General features: G+C 38.5%; 1 protein-coding gene across 3 annotated transcripts in view; it reads left to right on the top strand.

Annotated features, from left to right (window-relative positions):
• Positions 1 to 26,519, top strand: part of phtf (putative homeodomain transcription factor) — a 76,238-nt gene that overhangs the window by 33,875 nt on the left and 15,844 nt on the right. For 2 of the 3 annotated variants that reach the window (XM_069832691.1, XM_069832700.1), the window contains exons 10-16: positions 8,506 to 8,551; positions 8,623 to 8,745; positions 10,462 to 10,660; positions 15,272 to 15,500; positions 17,304 to 17,462; positions 24,263 to 24,406; positions 25,721 to 25,816. In XM_069832691.1, the coding sequence (XP_069688792.1) occupies positions 8,506 to 8,551; positions 8,623 to 8,745; positions 10,462 to 10,660; positions 15,272 to 15,500; positions 17,304 to 17,462; positions 24,263 to 24,406; positions 25,721 to 25,816 (996 nt within the window). The remainder of the gene's footprint in view (positions 1 to 8,505; positions 8,552 to 8,622; positions 8,746 to 10,461; positions 10,661 to 15,271; positions 15,501 to 17,303; positions 17,463 to 24,262; positions 24,407 to 25,720; positions 25,817 to 26,519) is intronic. The other variant, XM_069832708.1, reaches the window with a different exon arrangement.

Below are 26,519 nucleotides of genomic sequence, written 5' to 3'. Positions count from 1 at the left end.
GTATTTACTCTTAATTTCGTAGGGCCCCTTGTACAGTAGCTCCATGCGTGAGTAACGTCCTCTAAGGGCGGAAGATAACTTCACGTCCCTTAGCAATACCAAATCGCCGGGTGAGGGCTCCCATTTGTGGCGATATCTTTTAACTTTACCGAGTCTATACTCAGCCTTTTTCCTGATTCGGTCGAAAGCTAGTTTACACAGTAGTTCATCACTAGGAGGCTCACCCTCCTGTATTGCCTGCGGCAAACTCTTTATCATGGGATCGGGATCGATCCCTAACATAAGTTTGATCGGAGCTATTCCGGTCGTTGGATTGATAGAGTGGTTCATGACTCTCTCAATCACCTCACATTGCCTAAACCAGTCCTTATGGTTTTGGTGACACAGAATACGGAGGTACAATGATATATCCCTAAGCGCTCTTTCGCAGGGATTACCGCTGGGAAAGTATGCGGAGCAATTGTATAGTTTCACGCCCGCATCTTCCAGCCTTTTGCAAAACACTTTCGATTTATGTACCGACACATTGTCACTGAGCACCGCTGTTACCGGACCGTAAGTCGGTATGTAATCTCTAACCAGCTTGTCAGCACACAATTTACTAGAGATATTTCTTAAAGGGTAAATCTTTACAAATTTTGTGAAGACATCGTACGTAACAAATATGTACCTGTGTCCGAAGGACGATGTGGGCATTGGACCGTGTTCGTCCACTGCTACAAGTTCATTCTTTTTACCCCTGATAATGACCTGTGGTACATTGTCATACCTTACATTTAGAGGTTTCGCCCTCTGGCAGACCTCGCAACGAGATATTACCCTTCTAACCTTCTTTGACAGTTGCTTAATATAAAATGATTCTGACATAGTTAAAATGATCCTATCACTCCCAGAGTGACACATAGATAGGTGAAAGTTGTTTATAAGTTCATTCTCCATACTCGCAGGTATGTATATCTTCCACTTCTGGATATCCCTACCATGCAATTTATACAAGATACCAGAGCGCAATCCATACACTTCGTCTTTCACCTGTGAGATTTCTCTAGCTTTGTCCATTAAGGCCCTTATCGTGGAATCCTCCTGCTGCAAATCTGCAATTTTCCGAAATTTTCCCGTCAGAGCTCCATTCCTCGTGGAATCAATTTTCATCACGGCAATTTCATACGCGGGGGCGGTGATAGTTTCCGGTAGCCCCGATTTGGAATTCAAACGAGAGAGACAATCACCAAAAATATTGTCTGCCCCCGGAATATGTCTAATCGTCACATCATGAGCCAAAATCTCGTGCACATATCTAGATATTCTAGAGTTCGTCAATTTGCATCTACTCAGAAAAGCTAGGCTTACATGGTCAGTAAATATGATGATCTGCCTATTAAAGATATACTGACGGAACTTCTGTAGTGCGAAGTACACAGCAGAAATCTCTAGTTCCGTGATTGATGCGTTGCTTTCGGTACGCGACAGTCCCCTAGAAGCTGTGGCAATCACATGTCGCTTATTATCTTCATCTGTCTGACATAGAATTGCTCCATATCCATATGAAGACGCATCCGTATAAATCTGAAAAGGTAGGCTGTCGTTAGGCCTTTCCAACAGAATTGAGTCGGCGAAAAGCAGTTTCGTTCGATCGAATGCTTCCTGCTCTGCCGACCCCCACCTGAAGGGTGTATCCTTCTTCAACAATGCTCTGAGTGGAGCTACATGCTTAGCATAATTGACGAGAAACCGATTCTGGTATTGTAGGATACCTAGATATCTACGAACCTGTTTCCGGTTCCGCGGCGGCGGGATCCTCGCAATGCTCTGAATTCTCTCTTTGTCCGGTCTAATTCCGTCAGACGAAATTACGTAACCCAGGAAAACTGTCTCAACTTTAAAAAATGCTGTTTTCCCCAGCTTGACTGTCATACCAGCCTCTCTCAATTTAGTAAGTACAAAATCAATATCCCTAATATGCCTATCAACATTATTGCCATATATAAGAAAATCGTCAATGTACTGTGCCAGAAAACCTTTCGTCGAATCACCAAAAATTATGTCAAGTGCCCTTAGTAGCGCAGATCCAGAACTCGCGATGCCGAATGGGCATCGGGTATACTGATAAACTTTCCCGTTATGTAGGAACGCTGTGAATTTTCTCGAGTCCTCGTCCAGCGGAATCTGCCAATACGAACTGGTCAAGTCCAAACTAGTGAATATAGAACAGTCACTGATACGGCCTAACAAAGTGTCCACTGACTCCGTCCTGAAATTATCTTTAACTGAAAACGAGTTAACGTGTCGGGCATCGATCGTTACTCTTAAGCTTCCATTGGGCTTCCTAACCCAGCACAATGCATTTACGTAAGGCGAGTCCGATACTTCTATAACTCCGTCTTTTAACATATCATTTATGACTTCGTCTGCCTGATCCCTTAAAGATAGGGGGATGGGTCTACATTTATGCCGAAATTCCTCCATTCCTACCACCTTAATTTTGTGTGTATACACTCTACACAGACCCGGCGCGTCTGAAAAGACATTTAAATGGCTACCTACAACATCCATTAAGCGTTTTCTTTCACTCTCACTCAGGCCGTGTGCCTGGTTAACTTTATCTCTCACTATTTCGAAAGTATCTGTCCTCCTATTGTTAGACGCGACTACCTGCCTAAGATCGCCCGGCGAACTCTCATTACAATATCTGGCCCTACCGCTAATGAGATTACGTCCTATTTGTCTCGCCTGGACTAATTCGCCGATACACAACTCGCATTCTCCGCAGTCTACTTGACACACTCCCCTAGTTACCTCGTTACCTTCCCACGGATTAACCTCTATAATTACATTCTTACAAATTTTGAGATGCTCTACGAAAAATAACTCTTCCTGTAATTCTATCTCTCCCGCAGTTCTCTCATCTAACTCCGATCTAACGCTATCCCTACTGAATGGGACATGGCCTACACTGCCGTTACCTGCCGTAACCCCTAGTCTGTTTTCCCTGAAATCTAATAGCGCGAGCCATTCATAGAAGCTTTCTACTCCAATAATGATGTCGGTAGTCAACCTTTGTATCACAAGAAAAATAGCATTTAATTTCACGTCTCCGCACTCTAACTCGAACCATACTTGATATTTTACCTTTTCCTTCTTCTTGCTTAGGGCGCCCGCACAGTACAGTGAACATATGGGTAACGTTTGCAGTTTTATTCCTGAATCCCTAACCTTTTGAAAAAATTCCAAGCTGCATACATTATTGGTGGAGCCCGAGTCCAACAACACACAACACTTTATCCCAAATATTTTAGCATCTATATAAGGCAATACATAAGTCCCATTATTTTCTAACTCTGGGTTAGTAATCTCGCTCTGTCTCTTTACGCTTACCGCGTTGGTGGATTCTTTTGATAGTGACTTATTGCACTTAGCTACAGAAATCTCCGAACCCTTGAGACTTCTGTCTAGCAGTTTCCCGAGTGTGACGCAGTCGGTTCCACTGCTACCTCGTCTCTATTTCTACAATTTATAGGCTCCCGGCCCATATTCGTCCTGACCGGACTTTGCTGACGTCCGTTCATATCTCTATTCCTACTTTGTCCCACGTTACACGGTGTAGGGGGCCTATCGCACCCTTGTGAGGCCATTTCTTGTAGGACGTCTCGTCTGCCTCTCTCTTGCTCTTGTCTCCTCCAATCACCTCGATTTTGCGGTCCCCTGCTAAAATTAGGCTGCCATAATCCCTGTCTGTAATTTCTGTTTCGAAGCCAATGTGGTTGGGTTCTAAGCCTACTATTTCCGTTCTCTTGTCTTCCTGTGTACCATCGTATGTGGTTAACCCTACGCACGGGACCAACACCTCCTCTATCGTTTCTCATCCTGTTATGACTACTCTGGTTGTTCCTAATATTATTGTAAGGGCCCCCAAAGGGCGGGTCAATCCTTCTTTCCCTGTTGGGACTATTCCCTCCGTTCTGACCATTATGGTATCGACTATACGCATTGTTGGGGCTCCTATCACAACCCCAGCTACTCTGATTTTGGGCTCCTTTCCTTGGGGATGAAAAGGCTGTACTTGCCCCCTTCCCCGCTTTCTGGTCGGTGGGGCTTGAACCCTTTCCTTTGCCATGTTCATAATCTGCCTGTCCACTACATTCATAGTGCGTGGCGTCCGAACCATCCAGCGCAGTCAATAAATCTATTGTTTCCCCGAAGTCTCGGGGCCCTGCTACGATCAGATTATATCTTATGTTCTCGGGATACTGCGAAATCACAGTTTGGATCAACTCTGAATCCGGTATTGGCGGATTGAGGCTTTTCCCTTTCTTAACAATTTCAAGAAAATAGTCTATCATAGAGACGCCTCTTCCCGCGTCAAACCTGCTCTGATTAATTTCCTTCCTAATTCTTTGTTGTTGTCTTTGTCCCCAGTATCTCTCCGAAAATTTTTCTCTGAATTCCTCATAAGTGACATTATCCCCTAGGGCCACTAGCGCCCAGTTGAGTGGTCGGCTCTTTAGGCTCTTTCGTACGACAGTCATTTTTAAGTCATCCGGCACCCCTCTTACTCTAAAGTACGTTTCTAGCTCACTTATGTAGTTATGTGGGTTTGAAAATTCAACCTCATCAAAAATAGGGTAACCAATCTCATTCAAAATGTGAGTGGGGTACTGGGGACGGCCTAAATATGCCTTGTCGTTTACATTTATCAACTCACTACGCACATCATCCCGTGAGGTCTGACATTCCTCACCAACACTATTGTTAACATGTCTTACATTTATGTTGCTACCTGATGCCGGGCTCTCACTTGTGCCCTCTTGTCTAGAAACTGCACGGTCCGAGCTGCTATGTCCGCTTAAATTTGCGGGACTACCCCCATTTAGTACGTCGTTTATTGAGTTTAGTTTACTTCTTAATTCTTCCAAACATTCGTTATCCGCCCTTTCTTTATTCTTTATGGCTCGCTTGAGACCGTCCACTTCCTGATCCATCTCACCTATTTTCTCTTCCACCGAATTCTGAATTTCCCGAACCTTTTCCACTATCGTTTCCTCCACAGCTGATTTTAGATCGCTATTCTCTCTGGTAGCGCTATCTCTAACTCTAACTTCTAAATCCTTCATACTTTCTGACATCCTATCCATAGCTATCTTCAATTGGTTCTCCATTCCAATCCCATTCTCGGTTAATTTCCCCTCTAGCTTCTCTATTTTGTCCTCCATCTTGTTTCCTCTTTCCGCTAATTTTGCAATATGATCTCTAATCTCTCTCGAACTTTCCCCCAATCTATTTTCCATTTGTTTTATTTGTTCTCTACTTTCCCTCAGAATCTGCTCTCTATTTTCCCTTGAGTCATTTTCTAATTTAGTTTCCATTTGTTTTATTTGTTCTTTACTTTCCCTCAGAATCTGCTCTCTACTTTCCCTTGAGTTATTCTCTAATTTAGTTTCCATTTGTTTTATTTGTTCTTTACTTTCCCTCAGAATCTGCTCTCTACTTTCCCTTGAGTTATTCTCTAGTTTAGTTTCCATTTGTTTTATTTGTTCTCTACTTTCCCTTGAATTGTTGTCTAATTTATTTTCCATGAATTGTCTCATCTGCTCCCATAACTGTTCTAGCGTCATTTCCCCTTTGCCACTGTCTCTACTCTGTTGCTTTTCCACCGTTCGCTCTCCCTCTATTTCTTGTCCTGCGTTATTCTCGACCTCCTCCCTAATTTCCATAATTTCCTCGTCCTTCCTTTGCTCCATGGTTCCCTTGTTTCTATTCCCTCGTCTTTCTCGTATTTTCCTAACTACCTTACTCCTATGGCTACGTAGTATCATCTATATGCTACTCTGTCATCTATCCGACGCTTGCTTTCCCAATAATAATCTAACTAGGCCTGTATTTGCACTCGACTCACTTCCAACAAATTACGCAATACACTTATTTCACTCTTTCCCCCAAAATATCACACACAAAAAAAATACATATATATATATATACACCCGAAATATCACACCAGAAATTGAAACATATACACTTTATAGTTATTCCCCCAAAATATCATATACATATATACACATTCGTACGTCTTCTATTCATACTTACCACCGCCTCTCCGAGTCGCCTTCTCTGGTGGTCCCCGTGTTGTCTTCTCTAGTGTTGTCGTGATGTCGCGATGGCTTGGTTCTGTTCCCGCCTTCCAGCGTCGTTCCTCGGCTATGCAGGGCTGAACTGCTCCGTCCGGTCCTCCTCGTTGTTTGGTGCTGTGTTCGCACCCGGGGCCGGTCACTGGAACAGCTGTCTTCCTTCGAGCCCCACGTTGGGCGCCATTTGAGGGTGGAATCGTTGTTGGGGTCCCACGTTGGACGCCATTTGAGGGTGAGTGGTTATTGTGGCCCCACGTTGGGCGCCATTTGAGGGTGGAATCGTTGTTGGGGTCCCACGTTGGACGCCATTTGAGGGTGAGTGGTTATTGTGACCACACGTTGGGCGCCATTTGAGGGTGGGTGCGTCTCGATGTTGCGTGAGATTCACTCAGGGTAGCCGAGGTACGGTTGTGGTGCAGGTTGATGTCAGGAATAATACCAAGCCGGCTACTTAAATAAAAGGCAGCGTAAACTTCAAAACTATAAGTTTATTGTCGTATCCACTTGGTAAACCCTAGAATATGTATTTCCGGCTGACATATAATTCAATCGTTGGTCGCACTTCTGTATCGACTCTATGGCGGCTCTGAATAAGCTCTATCCGATACTACAAATTCAATACTCTGTCGAGTACACTATGACACGAAGCGAAATAGTAGTCCTGTCGACACCAAACGAAGTAGTTATTCTGCCCTGTATGTAGGGCCGCCGACACGATGTAAAGTTGTTTTGATGATCTCCGCTCCGAGGCGGAATAGTAGTCGTTATCTCCGCTCCCTGTCACCCTTATTTATAAAAACCTATCCTACGCTAAAACTAACTATCCTATTGGTTAAAAACTACGTCACTAACTGGCCTAAAATCTATTCCCTATTGGTCCAAAGTGACCTCATAAGCTGGACCAAGATCTCTTCTTATTGGGCGCGAAATATGTCATCTCTAAATTTAAACTTTGGATTTCCCATAACATCTAATTAGTTTGTATATCTCACAAGAATACCCGTTCTTTGGAAAACCCAAGCTTGGCAGTATCTTTCCCACGGGTCCAGTCTGACTTTAGGGTTTTATGCTTCATCGAGTCTCTATAGGAAACCCCGCTCAAGGTGGCCCTAAATCTGTCCGATGCTGACAAGTGACGAAACACCTGTGTGAGGAAGCTAATTCTAACGAAGTCGCCAGAACATCCCCGCGAATACCTGTAATAGAAATATGGAGATATCACTTCGCTAATAAATCGGTCTCTCCCTCTCCTAATTACTGCTTCAAATTCTATCTAGGTGCTTGGCCAAACAGTCATGGCCTGTTGCCAATCTAAATGCAGCTAGAAGGAAAATGTGTGTGTGTGTATCTAATGCCTACCCACTTCACTTGCGTGATTCGGGTCCCTCATATTTCGGTTAGATGGCAGGACTGTGACCCATTTTCAAGTTGGACACCACTTTGGTGGACCACGTTATGCATGATATGTATCTGTGAAGAGTTATGTCATGTACTAGGGTGGTATATGTGTGTAAGTGTAGTGTAGAGAATGGGTGAGGATGATGATGGGTCCACACCTGTGGAGTAATGGTTAGCGCGTCTAGCCGCGAAACCAGGTGGCCCGGGTTCGATTCCCGGTCGGGGCAAGTTACCTGGTTGAGGTTTTTTCCAGGATTTTCCCTCAACCCAATATGGGCAAATGCTGGGTAACTTTCGGTGTTGGTCCCCGGACTCATTTCACCAGCATTATCACCTTCATCTCATTCAGACGCTAAATAATCTAAGCTGTTGATAAAGCGTCGTAAAGTAACCTACTAAAATAAAAAATAAATGATGATTGTGAGAAAGGGAGAAGGGAAAACCTGGTACCGGCATGTAGCCTACTCCTGTCGAATAACACCAAGGAGGCCATCAGGCTTAATGTCCTCATCCGATGGACGAATCACTATCAACAGTTGACATATGCCTTATCTTCATATGCACTGCGGAGAATTTGGGATTTAACCCAAGCATATTGGTGCACAATTTTGTGATTAGAAGTTATGCACCTCCCAGTCCCGAGGTAGAAATTTTACATGAAAATTTCTGACCCTGCCAGGAATCGAACCCAGGTCGGCTACAAAGTATTTAAAAGATTAAAGCTTGGCAACCAGTGATGAACCATAATCCTCCCGAAAACTTACATCATACTTGGTTCTCGATTATTGTACAGTTTCTGTTATCCGTTTTACCTTTGTTTTTGTTTAGACTGGATAATTGAGACTACTGGAATTCTGATAAGTGAGGCATTATAAACTAACCAACCATAATCATATTAAAAAGAGTAAACCAGCCAGTAATTCTATCTCTTGTTGTGTCTCATCATGGTTAATGTTTGATCTCTTATATTATTATTGTGTTTCAGTCACCAACTGTGATTCTGAGCCCCAGCTGTGCGGCATCTGACAGAGGTAAGTGCTGCTTATGTCAGTGCATGTGGCTTACAGACAGTGCTACACACTGAAGCTGTTTCCTGTTGCAGTAAGCTGCACAGTGTGGGAGAGCCGTGACGTCAAGAAGGCCGACCTCTCTGTGCTGGACATCAGTTCTGCAATCATAGCACGTGTAGAAGCCATGCCAGAGAACATGGACTATTTCTATGTTGGTGAGTTCTGTAATTAAGACACTTAGGTTTTGCCTAGAGTTTAATCCAGTGGTGGTACTTGTAATTGAAGGAGGAAGAGGAGGGGCAGGAAGGAAAGGAGAAATACAAGATAAGAAAAAATAAGAAGAAAATAAAGACGTTTTTCTTTAATTCTGCAAGAGAAACTCGACACAGTCATTGCTCAAACATAACTGCATAATATATTACAATGTGAAAAGTGGTAAAAGATAAATTAAAATAAATGTTGCTATGCAGATAATCTGTGCTCATTACCCAATTTATGAATTTACAAAAATACTTAACTTTGTGAAGGTGGAAAGTGAGATGACCATGGCTTGTAAAGAATTGGAACAGAGAGCGACATCTTTCCAGGGACTGCACTGTTAAGAATTATTATGAACATCTTGTTCCTCCAGATTTCGACTTCCTTCTTTCTTCAGTTTCTGTTTTGAACCTGTTTTCAATTAGTTGATTGGTTAATGTATGAAGGATGAAGTAATAGTAATATGCGTTACAAGAGCGGTATGTTGAAGTTTTCATGTTCGAGGAAAAGTTTGAAAAAGCGAAACGTAGTTGAGCTTTTTTAATTTCCGAGAATTGAAAGAAAACATAACGCTCGTGTATTGTACATTATTTTGTGCGAAGATCGTTTATTACGTACCTGAAAGAGGAATTTCTAATTAGTTGCAATGAAATCTCCATGTTGGTTTCTGTTCAATGACGGCAAATTTGCAAAACAAAAATATCTATCTTCAACATTGTTGCTTTAAAATGTTTTCTGTGTTTACTATACTCCAGCAGGCCGTGATATACGTCTGTCTTTTTTTCCCCCAGTCTATGATGAGTCTGGAATCTTGTTGATTTTTTCACGGCTTCCTTAATGTTACTTATATCACGAATCCAGTAACTTTAGTGGAGTTGTAGAGTTTACTTAATTTTTGTAGATATTTAAAAACAATAATTAACAGTGCAATTTAGGTGAAATTGCAGTGGTAAGTTTCCAATTTATAATTATTACTATATTGAACGTCTCTAAAAATAATATGTTAAAAGCAGTAAAATCAATATGTCACTTAAGCGGTAAGAAGAGGGAAATTGTTGTGTGTGTTAGGTTGGGAATACTGAATGTGGAATTTTAGACTTTCCGCAGATTGGTTTTGTGCGGAAACCAAGCAAATACGCACTATCTCGCACAAATATTTATATGACACACTTCCAGAGAACGTCTGTAGAATTTCAGTGCTTCATTTTTCAAGTTCTGCTATCTCATAGCCTAGAAGCAGAAATAGAAGTAGAGAAAGGACGAAGAAAATGAACAAGAGGAGATGTTGGGTTGAGACAATAATAGTAGCAATGACACTGTTGGTGGTTAGGTTAATAATGATGATCATAATGACAGTGATCATGAATAAGAAGAAGCAGTACTTCTAACTGCTCCTGCAAACCACCAACATTTCTCAGACAGTAGATACGTTTACTTACTGATCTGGAGCTACACTCAGATGTGGGTTCGATACTGTTAGGCTGATTTGGTGTATTTTTTTCCGAGGCTTTCTCCAACTGTAATACGAATGTGACGTAATCATGCCGAATCCTTGGCTTAATCTCACTAGTGTTAATTAATTGACGCTGAATAACCAAGTAGTTGGTACAGCATTGTTAAATGACAACTAAAAAAACTGTCCCTGCAGCATTAATTTGGTGGTTGTGTTGTAGGTGTGGCGATATCCATGATTCTGTCCCTACTGCCCTCATTCTGTCGACTCAGTGACTTGGCCCCTGAGGGCACTGCAGCTGAATCTCCAACATCGACTGCTTTTTCAGTGACAGTTGTTGAACTGACTGGCTCATTGCTGTCAAACCTCTCTGGGTCTCTCGTCATACTGATGAATAGTGCCCTGGGAAACAGCCTGTGGTAAGTCAGGTCAAGACTTATTTTTGGGGGTGGGTGCTGGATTTTTATCCATTTTGCACTAACTGTTAGTAGTTTTGATGTTTCAGTGTGATGCTATATTTCTTACTCTGTGCCTTCTTTTTTTAATCAGATGCTGTCAGATTCTAGAGAACTATATGATGCAAGACTTTTGACCAGTGTCCAGTTGGCAGTAAAAATATTTGTAGTCTCTCTCTTTCTTCCCTCCTCAGTGTCATGCACCTTAACCAGTCGCCATTCGTCCTCTTTGTACAAGTGTGCTTATAGTTGTCACTAGTCTCTTCTTCTTCTGTAGCTCTATAGTTCAAATCGGGCCTTGATTCTTTCAGACGTTGCTTCCACTCTTTCCTATTTGTCGCATCCCTTTTCATGTTTCTCCTCTCCAAAATCGTTCTCCCATTTTCTCTGACTTCATCAAACCATCTATCTCTTGGTCTACCTATTGGTATATTTTCATACATTTTTTCGTTTAAAGATATACTTTGTTTGCTCATCCTTAGCACATGACCTGTCCACTGCAACAGTTGTCACTAGTGCTGAGAATAATTTCAGGTAATTCAGTGCGATGATTTTTACCACTCATCTGAAATGAATAATATAGGGATATTCAAAAGCTAGGAATCACTGAAACTTCGTTAAACAAGTTTAACATAAAAATTAAAACATTTTATTTTCAAAGATTGAAATTCAACAGCACAGTACTACTTCTCAGTTGTTTCATTTTGATTATTATTATTATTATTATTATTATTATTATTATTATTATTATTATTATTATTATTATTATTATGTTCGAAGATGTTCAAGCTATTCTTGTATGCGTTATTACATTCCCTTCCACAAATATATTCCTCGAAATAATGGTTTCTGAAGGCACAACTTGGCATTATTTGGTGATGTTATTAATGTAATGTCCCGCGCCGTGGCGTCGTAGTCTAAGGCATCCTGCCTATGACTCGCATTACGGAATGCACGCTGGTTCGAGTCCTCATGGGGGAAGAAATTTTCTAATGAAATTTCGGTCAGTGTATGGGACCGGTGCCCACCCAGCATCGTGATGCACTTGGGGAGCTACGATAGGTAGCGAAATCGGTTACGCAAACCAGCTATAATGGCTGGGGGGCTCATCGTGCTAATCACACGATACCTCCATTCTGGTTGGATGATCGTCCACCTCTTCTTCGGCATGTGGTCGTGAGGCCAGCAGCCGGCTGGTCGGTCTTGGCCTTTCATGGGCTGTAGCGCCACGGATTTTATTAATGTAATAGAGACGTTTTCTATATCCTGAGCATATTTAAAAATTTAAATGATTGAATCTACAGGGCATAGCAAGAACTATGTTTGTCCGATACTGGGAGCTGTCCGGGGCTGGGGGATGTTTCCCTACATATCTGTCAACATTTTATAGAAGGAAAAATACAGGCAAGTAGCACTTGCTCCAGCTCCTTCATCTTGTTCCATGAGAGAGCCACCTGTGTAAATATACAACGAATTCTATTGTGAATATCTTCTGTTAATTGTTTCTAGAGTAATGGCCTTTGCTTCTTCAGAATTTTGATCTCTTTATGAAAGGTTTTATCATGATCAAACAACAGTTTCCTTTTAAGTTATTAATCGGATTATATCGAGTAATCAAGTTTTCTTTCTCAATTGGCATTTCTCAATTTTCTCTTAGCTTTATTACCTCTTATATAAATCCATTTTGTGTCTTGAGTATAAATGTAGAGTCTTTGATCTACTCGTATATCATTTATCGGAATCTGGAAGCCTTCTTAAATTTTCATTGGTTAAAAGGGCTTGTGTTTTAAGATCTACTATAAGTGATTGCTTGCATGGCTTAAATCACTGTAGTTTTGATTGCACCAGTGATGAAACATAAAGCTTTGTTTTGTGTGCGTTCCAGTGTTTGTTAGTAGTTGATGAGATTATTCGCCGATACTTCGCCAAGATATTTTAGAATAGGGTTTATATACATATTGTAGATTGTGTCTAGTTTGAACTGCCTCATTTTGTTCCTGTGAACCTTTTTAATAGTTTAAATCTGTTGGTTGTCTTTACATTAATATATTCAGTGTGATTTCTCCATGTAAGCTTATTATCAAAATGTATATCTAGATATCGTTCATTGTTTGTTCTTTATACTTAGCATCTCCAGAGTTAGGTTTATTTGAACTATCTTTTTTCATAAGGAGAAAAATTAGATGTTTGTTTTTTCTGTGTTTACTGACATATTATTTCAACATCAGATTTTAATTGCCATTAATAATGACTAGATTGTAGTTTGCGGTTTTTAGTTAATGTAAATGATGTGATGATGTATAAGAAGTCTAAAAAAATGATGAAAATTGAGAATGTGGAAAGTGCGAAAGAAGTTTCAAGACAACTGTAGATGGCTAATCAACAGTATGCTGATTTTGGCTGTGGAGTCACTTAACAAAAAGTGTTCTTTTTGATTCTCTTAGTACTGAAGGATTGGAATGATCAGTTATTCAGGAAATATAGAATATGTTTCAGATTTTCTTTTGGTCACTGTACACAGCTTGAAAAGGGATTAGTAATTATTAAAAGGAAATGGTGATCATAGCAATTTTAATTTCATTTTAATCGCATTTTACATAAACATACTCCATCAGTTTTTATAATACAGTGAACTATTATTTATTTTTGCAAGTATATAAATCTACTTTTTATTGAAGTTTCAATGATTTCGAAACTGTTACAACTTTGAATAATTCCGTATTATAGAACACTTAATATTTGAAGTGTTATTTTATTAAAATCGTTTTCACAATTATTTATTAAGTCACATGGTGTAACATTAACCATACGATAGAATGTTAGCTTTCTCCAGAAATCTGCGTTCAGATTCAAATGATTATAAGTTTCACTTCGTGATGAACAAATGCTAAGTTGAGAGAGATTTTCTCCAAGTGCGTCATTTCCTATGTAATCATTTACTGCTGTCATTATCCATCAAAGGAAATGATTGGACAGAGTTGTAATGACTTTGTGATATGCTTATGGGTCTAATGATAAAGCAATTCTCCAACATAAGAACCGTACCAAATGACTCAGTTGTCAGTTCCCACTGTTGAGGTTGTTCACTGTAGGAATATGAGCGTAAGCAGTTTTGTCTCTTGGGAATATGAAAAGATGCAGTATTTTCCTTGTTGCTTTTTGCACCTATGATGAAGATGATTGTGATTGTGAAATGCTGGAATTATGGTTGGGAAACCAGTGTACTCAAAGTCTCTCGACACGTCATTGCTGTTATCACTAATTCTGACTTGTTGGTAGCTACTGATAAAACCCAGGCAGTAGCACTGTTGCCTACTGATCCAGGGCTGTGCTCGGTGAGGGTTATATATCTGCTTGGCTGATTATCTGGTAGAGTTTATTCCGAAGTTTCCTCAACTATAAGTCGAATGTCAGGTAATCATATGGCGAATCCTCAGTCTCATTTCACTAAATACCATCTCACTGTCATCAATTCCATCAATGCTAAATAACCTATTAGTGATAAAACATCGTTAAATAACGAACTAAAAATAAGACTTGTCAGTGTTTTAACCCTGTCTCTACATTACATCATAAAGGAATCTTCTCTGCCACATCAATAAATTTAAAAATGCAGTTATATTGTCAGAATCCAAAGCAGCTATTCTATCAATAGTCTCTAGATACATACCTTCTTCTCAAATAGCAGAAATAAATAAAATGCTATCTCAACTAATAACACTCAATAAAAGAATTGTATTCCAATGGATACCATCCCATTGTGAAATCCTGGGAAACGAGAATGCGGATGCTTTAGCAAAGAAGGGCAGCACTGCTACTTACAGACCTGTTACTAAATCTACGTATTACTCAGTGAAAATATTTATTAAATCTACATACTTAGACTTCAACAAACAAAATTTGATAACACAATCTCAAGGGAAAAAATAGAACTCTCTGCATCATAATCCACAGTTGATTCCCGATTTATCACGCAAATCATCTGTAGCTGCATTTAGATTGGCAACAGGCCATGACTGTTCGGCCAAGCACCTGCATAGAATTGGAATATATCAGTCTCCTAACTGTCCATTGTGCAACTCAAATCAAGAAATGGATTCAGAACATCTCAAAATCTGTGCGTCAGTGGCTAACCATGATAATATCTTTGAAAAGTATTGGAGTGCAAGAGGTCAAATGACTTTATTGTCAAATGCCTGGCATTAGAAAACAACAACATTACATCATAATATTTGCATATTGGCTTTGTGCATTACTCCCTTTCCATAAACTACAAGTTGCTGATGAATTTCAATTGATGAGACATTGTATGTACATAGGAAGTAAATAACAGACCTCCATCACAGGTGGCGAGCTTATTAATATTTTCTTGTTCGTGAAAAACGAATGTAGACATTCCACTGAGGCTGCACTGTTAATACATGCAAGCATTCGTTACTTTCTGGATGGCCCTTGTAATACATTGACGTATTCAATTCACCAAAATACCTGACTCACTGACAGATTGACTTACGGCTTTCCACAGACTAAATTGTGAATGTGGCACTGGAGCTTGCTTTTGTTTGTTTGTGGCAGGGAGCGCACGCTGGTGCTGATTGCTGTTTTCGAGCGTTGCATGCTGTCCACGCTGTTCTTCTTCCTGCTCGCTGTGGCAGAACGCACATTCAAGCAGCGTTTCCTATATGCTAAATTGTTCTCGCATCTCACTTCATTCCGTCGTGCGCGCAAATCTGAACTGCCACACTTCCGACTCAATAAAGTGCGCAACATCAAGACCTGGCTTTCAGTGCGCTCCTATCTCAAGGTATTGTATTAGAATGTTTCCAAGTTCTTATTATCCTCCTGTACTTATTTATCCTCCTTCCTATCTTCCTTCTTTCTTCTTTATCTTAGAACATAGGCTTCTGATTTGTTCCAGCCTCAGTTTTGAATTGTCAGGTTCTCTCTTCAGTGATTGGGTTATACATTTTTTTTCGTCACTTCGGCATTATTTTAGGATATCGTTTTTTATTTGTTCCGAATATTTATTATATTTTGTCTCTTTATTTTTTTTAGCCTTAATTCACAGAAAAGAAGTCTAACTCTTCTCGTATCTCATTTCTCTTTTTACCCAGTTTACTGTGATTGATAGCTTGCCCTAAACATTTCATATGTAAGGTTTGAAATAAAGATAAATGCTTTTTATTGATGTGTCCATAATTCAGAGCCATACAGGAAAATATAAATACAGTAGAACCTCTATTATCCGTGGTAATGAAGGGGATCGACTGAACAGTTAATCGAAAAAATTGGATAATCCGTACCATAGAAGACTTTCATAAATTAAGTGTTGCATAATGCAGTTCCATAATTTTCTCCATGGTCATGTGTTTTAACACATTAGGTAGTGGATCAGTGTAATAGCTCTGTTGGAAAGAGTGAGTGAAGAAACAATAATGCTGAAACTGATCAGGAAGGCTGGGTCACTGACTGAGAAGAAACTGCCTACTGAAGGACTCACTGGAAGGAATGGTGAACAGGAGAAGATTTCGAGGCAGAAGAAGATATCAAATAATAGACGGCATTAAGATATATGGATCATATGTGGAGACTAAGAGGAAGGCAGAAAATAGGAACGACTGGAGAATTCTGGGTTTGCAGTGACAGAACACTATGAATGAATGTCAATGACGGATTTATAAGGGTCAAGGAAACTTCCTATGATGCATTTATGTGGAAAGATAGGAAAAGTATAGGTCTCATGTTATAGATCTAAGTAATTTATACACTTTATCCTTGTTTTTTATTAAATCTCGCACAGTTGTAACTCCAATCTCGTATTCCGATGTGAGATGAACCACAGTTACTCTTTTCCAAAACCACTCAGTTATATGCACTTCTCTTCGATACTTAGCACAACATGTATTCTTTTGGCACTTCTGGAAGACGTTTTGCAGAGAAATTAAACAGGTCAGTCGAACAGTAGATCATAATGTGTAAGGGCAAAGACTTGTAATATCACTCTCTATAAAAAAGATACGTAGGCCTAGTAATGTATTGAGCAGTACTCAATATTTTTGCTGCAACAAAAAAGTGAGAGAATGACAGACGGATAATCCAACAATCGGTTAATAGGGTGACAGATAATCGGGGTTCTACTGTATTATTTTATGAAATGTTTTCCAATCGTCCGTGAAATGTTTTTATATTTCAATAATAATTTCACATAAGCATATTCTAGAACAAATAGAATTTTCCATATCATATCCATATCTCTGTTAAAGGAGATGTTGCATTCTTACTTAAAATAGTGGCTTTTCTTAAAATGTAATATCAAGGGATGATTTTGTTCTTATTCCATATTTCCCTTTAAAAGCCATTCTTTCTTCTAGAACTTCGATTGAAAAAGATGACAGGAATATAGAAGAATAAGGCATGAATACTGTCGGAAAACCCTCTAAACAAGATGTTGCCAAACTGCTTGTCTCGTGCCTAGTCAATGTGTATGTCTTAAGTTCCTTAAGTGCATGGGTTTCCTTCCTCAGTACTCTGCATTGAATGTGGTGTTGGTGGCCTGATCACATTATATATAGAGTAGCTGGTGACGCACTTGCTGACTGTTTTGCAGAAGCGTGGACCGCAGCGCTCAGTGGATGTGATTGTATCGGCAGCCTTTCTGATCACACTGCTGTTGCTGTCATTCCTCAGTGTCGAGTGTCTCAAGGTCAGTGCAGAAAATTCCCTGCCAGATGTGGGCCAGGAACTGGGGAGGGCGCGAAGCTCCTTTGTGAGTAGCACTTTGGCTTCTCAGCATGGAAGTCCACTTCCAAATGCGTGGACTCCCTTGTACTTGTGGCAACCCTGAAAATATGGAACATCCATCTTAATGACGGTGTTATCTTCACGAGGGTGCAATGAAGCTAGGGCAAGTTTCTCTGTTTTCAAGATGGATGAACGCAATCTGGTAAAACTAACGCAATGAGGGAGGCATTTGTAAGCGAGAAATTCACATACTACGAGTACAACCAAATATAGTTTTACTCTTGGTCGAGTGTTAGAGAAGGCCATGTGACCTTAACTTTGCCAGGTTAAATGAACCATTATTATTATTATTGTTATTATTATTATTATTATTATTATTATTATTATTATTATTATTATTATTATTATTATTATTAAATGCTTTAGATTAAGATGGCCGCCATTTTAGAAATTGCATAATAAAGGATTAATGCTAGCTCAAACAGAGAGTTTCACAATAATGTAACACTGTCAGGGATAGAAGAACAAATATCATGAACAATCACAGCTTTCTCTCCTTTTAACACTACTCTCTGAAGCACATATTATGTATGCTGCCATTTGTTGTATAGTGTACAGTACATTTGCATTAATAATTTTTCCAAGCTTTGTTCTTCATCATCTTATTAGTATGTACGTCCGGTTATTAACTATTTATTAGATATTCAGAGGCATCTGCAGAAGTGTGATTACTCATGACATCACTGATACCTGAAAATAGAACTGTACAGGGTGGATGGTAACCTCTGCACCAAAATTTAAGATGTGATTCTACATGTTAAAGATAACAAACATTTTATTACACTTTTTCTTCGATGAAGCACTGTTAAGCAGGAAAAAAAATAGTCTTTGCCAGTGTTTGCAGTGCTCTATTGTGGTAATGGCCCGAGAGAAATGACGAACTGCTATACAAGCAGGTAGGTAAAAATAATCTGAACAGTTAATGTCTTTATCTTATTTTATTTATTTATTTTTTTTTTGGTAAATTGAACTGTTTAGCCATGAATTTAAACTGAATAATAGCGAAAATCGTTGACATAATCTTGCGAGACATGTCGCGTGTTTTTTTTTTTTTTTTTTTTTACTTGGTTACTTAACGACGCTGTATCAACTACAAGGTTATCTAGCATCGATGAGATTGGTGATGGTGAGATATTTGGCAAGATGAGGCCGCGGGAATCGAATTGCCCAAGTGTAACTCCGGATCAGTAGGAAAGCACTTTAGCTGACAGAGCTACGCTGGTGGCTATGTCACGTGTTACCAACTGAGTACAGTGGGCGGGGGGGAAGGTAAGGAGTGCAGGTCGTGATGTTGCCACATGCTTCATAGAAACAACGATTTCTTCTAAAATGGTGAATGTTAGAGAAAAAACTTATTTAGATATTTCAGATCTCTCCTCATTTTGAGAATTTTGCTTATAACATTCATCTATGAAATTTCGTTAAGGAGTCCGTTTTTCGTTTGTGTGTCTTTTAGTGTGATGTGGGATCCTCATTTTTTACTACCTATTTAAATTTTTGACGTGGGATTAAGTCTATGAACTCGGGTCAGTATCAAGGCTGCACTTTGTGTTTCTTATTATTTTTGTTGAATTTAATGCGATAAACACAAATAATGGTATAGTGAAAATCACTATAATTTTTAAAGTAAACAAAGTCGTGCACACCTCCCTCTCTGTCCCAGGCACCAGCAGAAAATGTCATTTTTCAGTCTTGAGGCAGCATTCCACTCATTTCATCTCGACATCCAGTTGACATAACACATTCACTAACTTTTTTTTCCATAAAGACATTTACATTTTAAAGATGTTATACAAAACTGCTTATGAAGCAGTAAGAAGAGGAAAATAGGAATCAGAGAAGCCCAAAATCACCAGCACCAAGTGAGTTAAATGATTTCAACAGCGCACCACTGAAGTTATTGCTCCCATAAATCTGCTACAATCATCCAAGAGTCATCCAAAGTTACACCTTTCATAATGGCAACGAGCATAACTTCAATATCGACACTGTGGTTGATTCATAATTATTGTAAAGACATTGTGTGTGCAAGAAATCTATCAAATAAGAAAGAATAAAATTGTAAAAGTTGTATTAGTTACTTCAGCTATCATAAATCTGCTGTGGCTCAATCAGACTTTAGCTTTTTTTTTTTTTTTTTCCTGTGGTTAGACTTAGTGAGCATGTGCTGTGTTATAGCTATATTTCATATCTACTCAAACACGTGGCCAAAGTCGTAGGAGTCACGTGGGAACTTCGAGCAATAACTTATCTGTGTTCATCTGTCTTCAAATTAGAAAATACTTGCCCTTTCTTTTTTAATTACTTTCGTGTATACTAACTTAAATGTAGAGGAAGTCTCCAATACAAGACTGCAACTTCCTCAGAAATGCTGGTAAATTGTTCCAACTAGTACCAAATATTTTCGTAATTGTACTGCTTTATAGCATAAGGTGTGTGTATGTGAAAGTCTGCATCTTCCTCGTCAGCAGTTTCGTATGTATCACCTTGCTTCCTGCTTGCATTTATGTTCTATCACTACCCCCTTCGTATCGTCCTAAGCTGATCTAGTAGTTACCATGTTTGCCAGTAGAGCCAAGGTTCAAACCTGACTGAGGGTGATGAATTTTTAAAGCAACAAAAATTCATAGCACAGCTTTCTTTGAAAGAAAAGTAAATCCAGGAGACTCATATCGTATATTTATGGCATGTGAAAAAATCCTGTCCCTAAATGAGAGAGACCCAGGCTAAATTTGTCAGTCGTATATTGCTCACGTGAAAATCCAACTCTGGATGTAGCACAACGGGCCTTTACAGGTGGCCTAAGTGCACATGGTTTACCCATCCTCCGGCAGTAATCAGTCATTCCATACATGGTATGCACTTTGAATTAGCAGATTCAAATTTTCTAGGTTCGTTTTGAATTTTGCACAGATGTTTCTAGGAAGTCAGTATTATAAATAATATTTTCTTTCTCTTCCTTAATTTGCTGTTATTTGCCCTGACTTTATGAGCATGAACATGGATGTTACTAGTGCTGAGAAGCATAGACTACTTTGTCGGAAACTATCCAGAGTGCATCATAGGCTGTGGAACTATATATAATTATTCTTTTTAATAATTGAGACAATTGAAAGTCTCCACAATGATGAAATAATGATAAGGCAGCAATGGTAGAGTGAATATTTTAGAGGAAATAAAGGCAAGTGGGGAAAGTCTGCCTCACAGCTGCTTTATTTGAAAATATGATAGACTGTAATGCAATGTGTCCGCAAGCTCACTCTGCAGCGAGGAGAGATGCTCGATCTCCTAGTGGGAAGTTTTAAGTTGGCAGCAAAATCATTCACATGTGTTCAGTGTTGACATTCTTCGAGTGGTGTGAATCCCACATCTCAACATAACTGCAGCCGCTAGCGGTGAATTCCATCTACCAACATAACTGCAGCCGCTAGCGGTGAATTCCACCTATCAACATAACTGCAGCCACTAGCATATACATCGCCGTCTCCTCGCTGCGGAGTGAGTTTGTGAACATACTGTAGGTGATATCAAAATCATAGCCCTTTGGAGAGGTTTTATCAGCTGAATGATTTACAGTATTGGTAACCACATTTTGCCATTTAAATAACAAATGAGCAGTAAAGCACTAACTGGTAGAATGAGCAAATAAATTGGAACAAAGAATACACGAGACTAAACATCAGTAATTTTGTATAATTTGTTTCCTATGTGGATATATCTGTAAACATGTAAAAACTCGCCTGAAGCATGGTTGCAGACACTTTTTCTAAATTAGTCTAGAAAACTGCACTATCACCATGTTGGGTTAATATTGTGGTGATAGTGTGCATGTATTTGGAAGACATATTTTACACAACCTTTTGCATTTGATATTGGCAATGATTTGCACTGTGTAATGCTGCGAAATCTTTCATCTTTTCATGTTTAATTGTAGATGTGCTTTCAAATTTAAGTATTTGCTGTGTTCCCAGTCTCGTAGATTACTGCACACCAATTTCAAGTCCATTGTCATAGACAATCATACCATGTTCCCACTAATAAACAGAGGAGCAACTTGATATTTATACTGACAGTACATTGCGAACCATAGGTTTCATAATCAAGAAATTGCTTATATATGATATCTTTATTGTAAATTAATGAAAACAACGAAGGTTTATATTGAATCGTATTTTGTATAAATTTTAGGAAGATAAAAGCTTTGTGAATTTTTAGTACACTGTAAATTCTGTTCTGTTCTCTGTAAAAGACGCGTTAATACAAGATTTCATACATCAGAGGTGTCCATTTATACAGTGCATTCACTTTATATTCTTCTGCTCATGGAGTTAGAATTGAAGTGGCAATACATAGCGTAGCTGCACACAACCTCTCGCACGGCACAACTGGTTAAGTACAGAAAACATACTTACCTTTTTCTAAGACAGTGTTGAAAGTATTCTCCATTTGCTGTGAGATATGTGTCGTGTTGTAGTACCTAAACGTATTTTGATTCATACATTGCACCTCAGCTTCCGAAATGTTGGCTTTTCCTATCGTATGTTGTTCTGCAATTCATCCAATGTTCGTGGATTTGATTTATAGACCCAGTCTTTTAAACTACCCCATAAATAAAAATCACAGGGTGTTAAGTCTGGAGATCGAGCAGGCCACAACCCTATACTAAAACTCTCTCATCAAACACAACAGCAATCACATACAATGAAATTTGAGCTGTAATTCTGTTTTGCTGAAACACACTGTACTTTGTTTTTCTTCAGTTAATTGAGGGAGGGGAAAAAAACTGATCTAAAATTAGAGTTTTGTATCACTCAAAATTAATTGTTTCATGAAATATATATATATATAATTTGTGACGCCGCAGCCCTTGAAGGGCCTAGACTGACCAGCCAGCTGCTGGCCTCACGTTCACTTGCCGAAGCAGAGGTGGACGATCATCCAACCAGACTGGAGGTATCATGTGGTTAGCATGATCTCCCTCCCCCCCATCCATTATAGCTGGCTTTCGCAATCAGATTTCGGTACCTATTGTAGTTGCTCAAGTGGATCACGATGCTGGGTGGACATCGGTTCCATACACTGGCCGAAATTTCATGAGAAAATTTCTTCCCCTATGAGGACTCGAACCAGCGCGCATTTTGTAACGTGAGTCCTAGACAGGATGCCTTAGACCACAATGCCATGGCATGGGACCATGAAAAAAAATAGGGCCAATTATTCATTTCACTCTTAACGCACACCATACATTGACCTTTGGATGGTGTAATGTACTTTCATGAATAAGTCGTGGATTATCTACTGACCAGTACCAATTATTTTGAGTGTTAACTCGTCTGTGCAAGTGAAACCACGTCTCCTCACTAAAAATCACAAATTGTGAGTTTAAATGGCCATCATGTACAGACTGAATAAACCAGTTGCAAAATTGGTTCTCCTATGTGGGTCCCCAGGCTCTAGAGTGTGTACTTCTGTAACTTTGTATGTCGCATTATGTGCTGCTGTATGGCTTGTGCTAACTTCATGAGAGATTTTCTTGGTGATAGTTCTAATTGAGCACCGTATCGTCCAACTTTTCCTCATTTAAAACATAGTGCCTACGTCTTCTTTTCTTATCTAACACTGATCCCGTTGTTTTGAATTTATCCACTATTGAACGAACTGTAGACCTATTAGGTGGATCAACCCCAGGAAAACTTTCTTGAAATTCTCCTCCGACACTGAGTGGGTACTGTAATTCGTATTTTAAAAAGTTACAGTAAATGAAAATTCTTTGTTCTGTATTAAATCTGTAAACCATGACTCAAGCAACAGATACAAACAGAGAAATGAAAGTCAGTACTGCACACAACACATTTGGTGCACTGGAACTCAACTCAATACTGCACACAGTAACAAGACAACTATCTATCAGTGACTATGCTTGTTCTTGAATGGCACATTGCTGTGACACAGGTCCTGTAAGCGAGCAGAAAAAGATAAAATGTATGCACTGTAGAACTTAATGTACGTGTAACTTAACATGATAAAAAGATCTGTCAATACTGGAATTCTGCATATATTTTGAAAACTTTTTCAAATGTCTGATATAATAATGATGTAGGTGAAATTGACCAGTGTTCAATCTTAGGTATATTTCCATTCAGGTAGTGTGGTTATTTATCTTTTGACTGTATGCTCCGAAAGTCGAATATAAATTATAACTTGAAATTTGTCCTCGGTGATTTTATTGTTATCTTGCTTGCCTCGGTTCAAGAATCACAAATTCAAACCTGCTAAAAAGAATCCTAAGAGCAGTTCCTGTTAATTGAGGGAGTCCAGTCATTGATTCCATGTAGTAGGTACACTGCATGTAAAGACCATAAATAAAGGCAACGAAAGACAAAATTCTGTGTTAGGTTTGCCATAACTTTGTTTTCAACTTTTAATTACATGTTACTGCAGTAGCAGTTGTGGAAGTTACCAGTAGGGATGAGTGCAAACATGTCAGTTCAGAATATATATGATAGTTGCTACATTTGTTAAATTATAATATAATTTTGAAAATTGGTTCTCTTACGTTTACATTACACTAAATTTGTGTAAATGGGTCGCAAATGTCTGGTGAGTTTAACACTGTATTGTGTATTTATGCAGTTTTTATTCTCCATAATACAATATTTGAGCAGTTCCAAATCTGTAACTGATTTGCATATGAGAGTAACTTAGTGTTGCTTTCCAAGCACTAGTCTTTTCCAGGATGTGTGATCTATCTCTCACTGCTTCCAGGATTCTGTGAGACTTCACTCTGAGTACAACTTGGAGGCTCTTGTGTGGTGCCTGGTATTGGGAGTGTTCCTTCTCCGCTTCATGACATTAGGCACAAAGATTAATCGCAAATATCGCAATCTGTCAGTTCTCATAACAGAACAGGTAATTATGAAATTGATAGTTTTGCATTTGGCTCTTGATTTCCAAGATTGTTCATACATTCAGTCATAAAAAAATGCAACTAGAAATGCATTTCCTCCTTTTTAATTTAAAAAGTTAGCAAAATACATTGGCTTATCTTTGTCAGTGACATAGAACATATTATTTAAATTTAACATATGCTTCAACAGGCGAACATATCAGTGACGAGGGTTTTGGGTTAAAAGATGAAACTTCTAAGTAACAAGATCATTATGTTAGAAGTACTTCCTCTTCCGTCCTCTTCTCCTCTCTCTCTCATTCCAATTTCTTGAAAGTGCATTTACTCTATTACAGAATTAACTTTCGGCAAATAATTGCAGTAATTTATAATTACAGTATCTTCTGTATATATTGTATTGTTTCAGAACTTTAGGAAACGAGATGCTTTTATTGAAGTTTGTATATAAATAAGTTCGAAATTTTTTGGAAGATAAAATGTTGCATGTGGATATTACTGGTTAAAATCGTGGAATTTAAATGAAAATCCCAAGAGATTACGGAAAGAATAAATTATAATTTCTATTAGATTACAACTCAACTATCCAATAATCAAAGGAATTGCAGTCATCGAAATTGTTAGCCTCTTATGCCAAGATTAATAGGAATGAAAATTTTGTTTACACAGTATTATTTATGTTTATATTAATAAAAAGTATTTTTTTACCCCCCACCTCAATAAATATAATACTACTATTTTTATAACAGGTTTATTTTGATAAGGCTACTGTATAAGTTTGATTTCATATGGTTAACCACTGAAGCCTAGGAATTTGCCAAAAATACAGTTTTTTTTAGTATCTTTAGTGTTTAGAGAACTCAGGATTTCATGAAAAGAATGTTCAAAGGATGCTTTTTGTGCGTTAATTGTTTCTCACTCTTTGTAGAAATAGTTTGTGAAATTTATAATGGCGGAAAATTTAGAATGAATGGTTATGAAGATGGTACATTATTTACATTTTTTGTTAATCCTAGGAAAGTAATGACTGAAATAATCTAGAGTTCGCTAAATTTTTAAGTAAAAATCCAGAGCTTGTGTACAGGGAAATGAGTATTATTAAATAATGTTTATTTTCTTATTTCTGTTGTTTTAGCTATTTGTTTACTTTAATGATTTTAATTATTTATGTATTAATTTAATTTAAATAGATCAGATTAAATGTGATTGAATTTTATTGTGTACAACATTTATTATTTTTATTGTGTACAACATTTACTTTATTAAAAGCAACAAAAAAACACAAGCAGAATATTTAATATTTAACACTATGTTTGCAGATAAATTTGTACCTGCAAATTGAACAGAAACCCAATAAAAAGGAGGAGTTGATGGTCGCGAACAGTGTTCTCAAACTAGCTGCAGATCTGCTGAAGGTATGCATTAATGATTATCTTCTTTGGTCAAGTACAACATAATTGTATTTAACCTAAATTTTTTGTCTAAATTTATGTTAATGAGAGATATTGGAACATTTTGGAAAAAAATAGCAGTTACACAAAGTCACATTTGTTAATCTACAAGTTAAATACATCAACATCTCTTTGGTTGAATTATTTTACAGATTTTTTTCTCATACACGATTTTATAATTTGTAACAAAATATATTTTTAGAGGCATGTTTTATACTCAACTGAATTCTATATTTGAAGAGATTATTTTCAAAACGACCCTTGTCCATTCCCATAACTTTGTGGGAACGTTTTTAAGTCTAAAATTTCTTACCAGTTAGGCAAGAGATTATGAAACCAAAGAGGTTGGGTGCATTTAGGCGTTCTGAAGCTCATGAGCTTTTGCTCATGTTAGGTTGAGGGAAAACCCTGGAAAAAAACCTCAACCAAGTAACTTGCCCCGACCGGGATTCGAACCCAGGCCACTTGGTTTCACGGTTAGATGTGCTGTTACTCCACAGGTGTGAACTCGAACTTTCTGGACTTCGAACCTGGATTTCTGAGCAGAAAGCTTATGCTCTAGCCAGTGGACTGATAGTACATCTTTGCTTAATGACTTAAATCGGAGGTGATGTCATAACTCGACGCATTTTCTTGAATGTTAGTATTTCTGAATGGTGATACATTT

The sequence above is a fragment of the Periplaneta americana genome, chromosome 1 (genome assembly GCF_040183065.1).
Source record: "Periplaneta americana isolate PAMFEO1 chromosome 1, P.americana_PAMFEO1_priV1, whole genome shotgun sequence".
Taxonomy (NCBI): domain Eukaryota; kingdom Metazoa; phylum Arthropoda; class Insecta; order Blattodea; family Blattidae; genus Periplaneta; species Periplaneta americana.
Note: the sequence above shows the minus strand (reverse complement) of the source record. Positions and strands in the feature narration are given on the sequence as shown.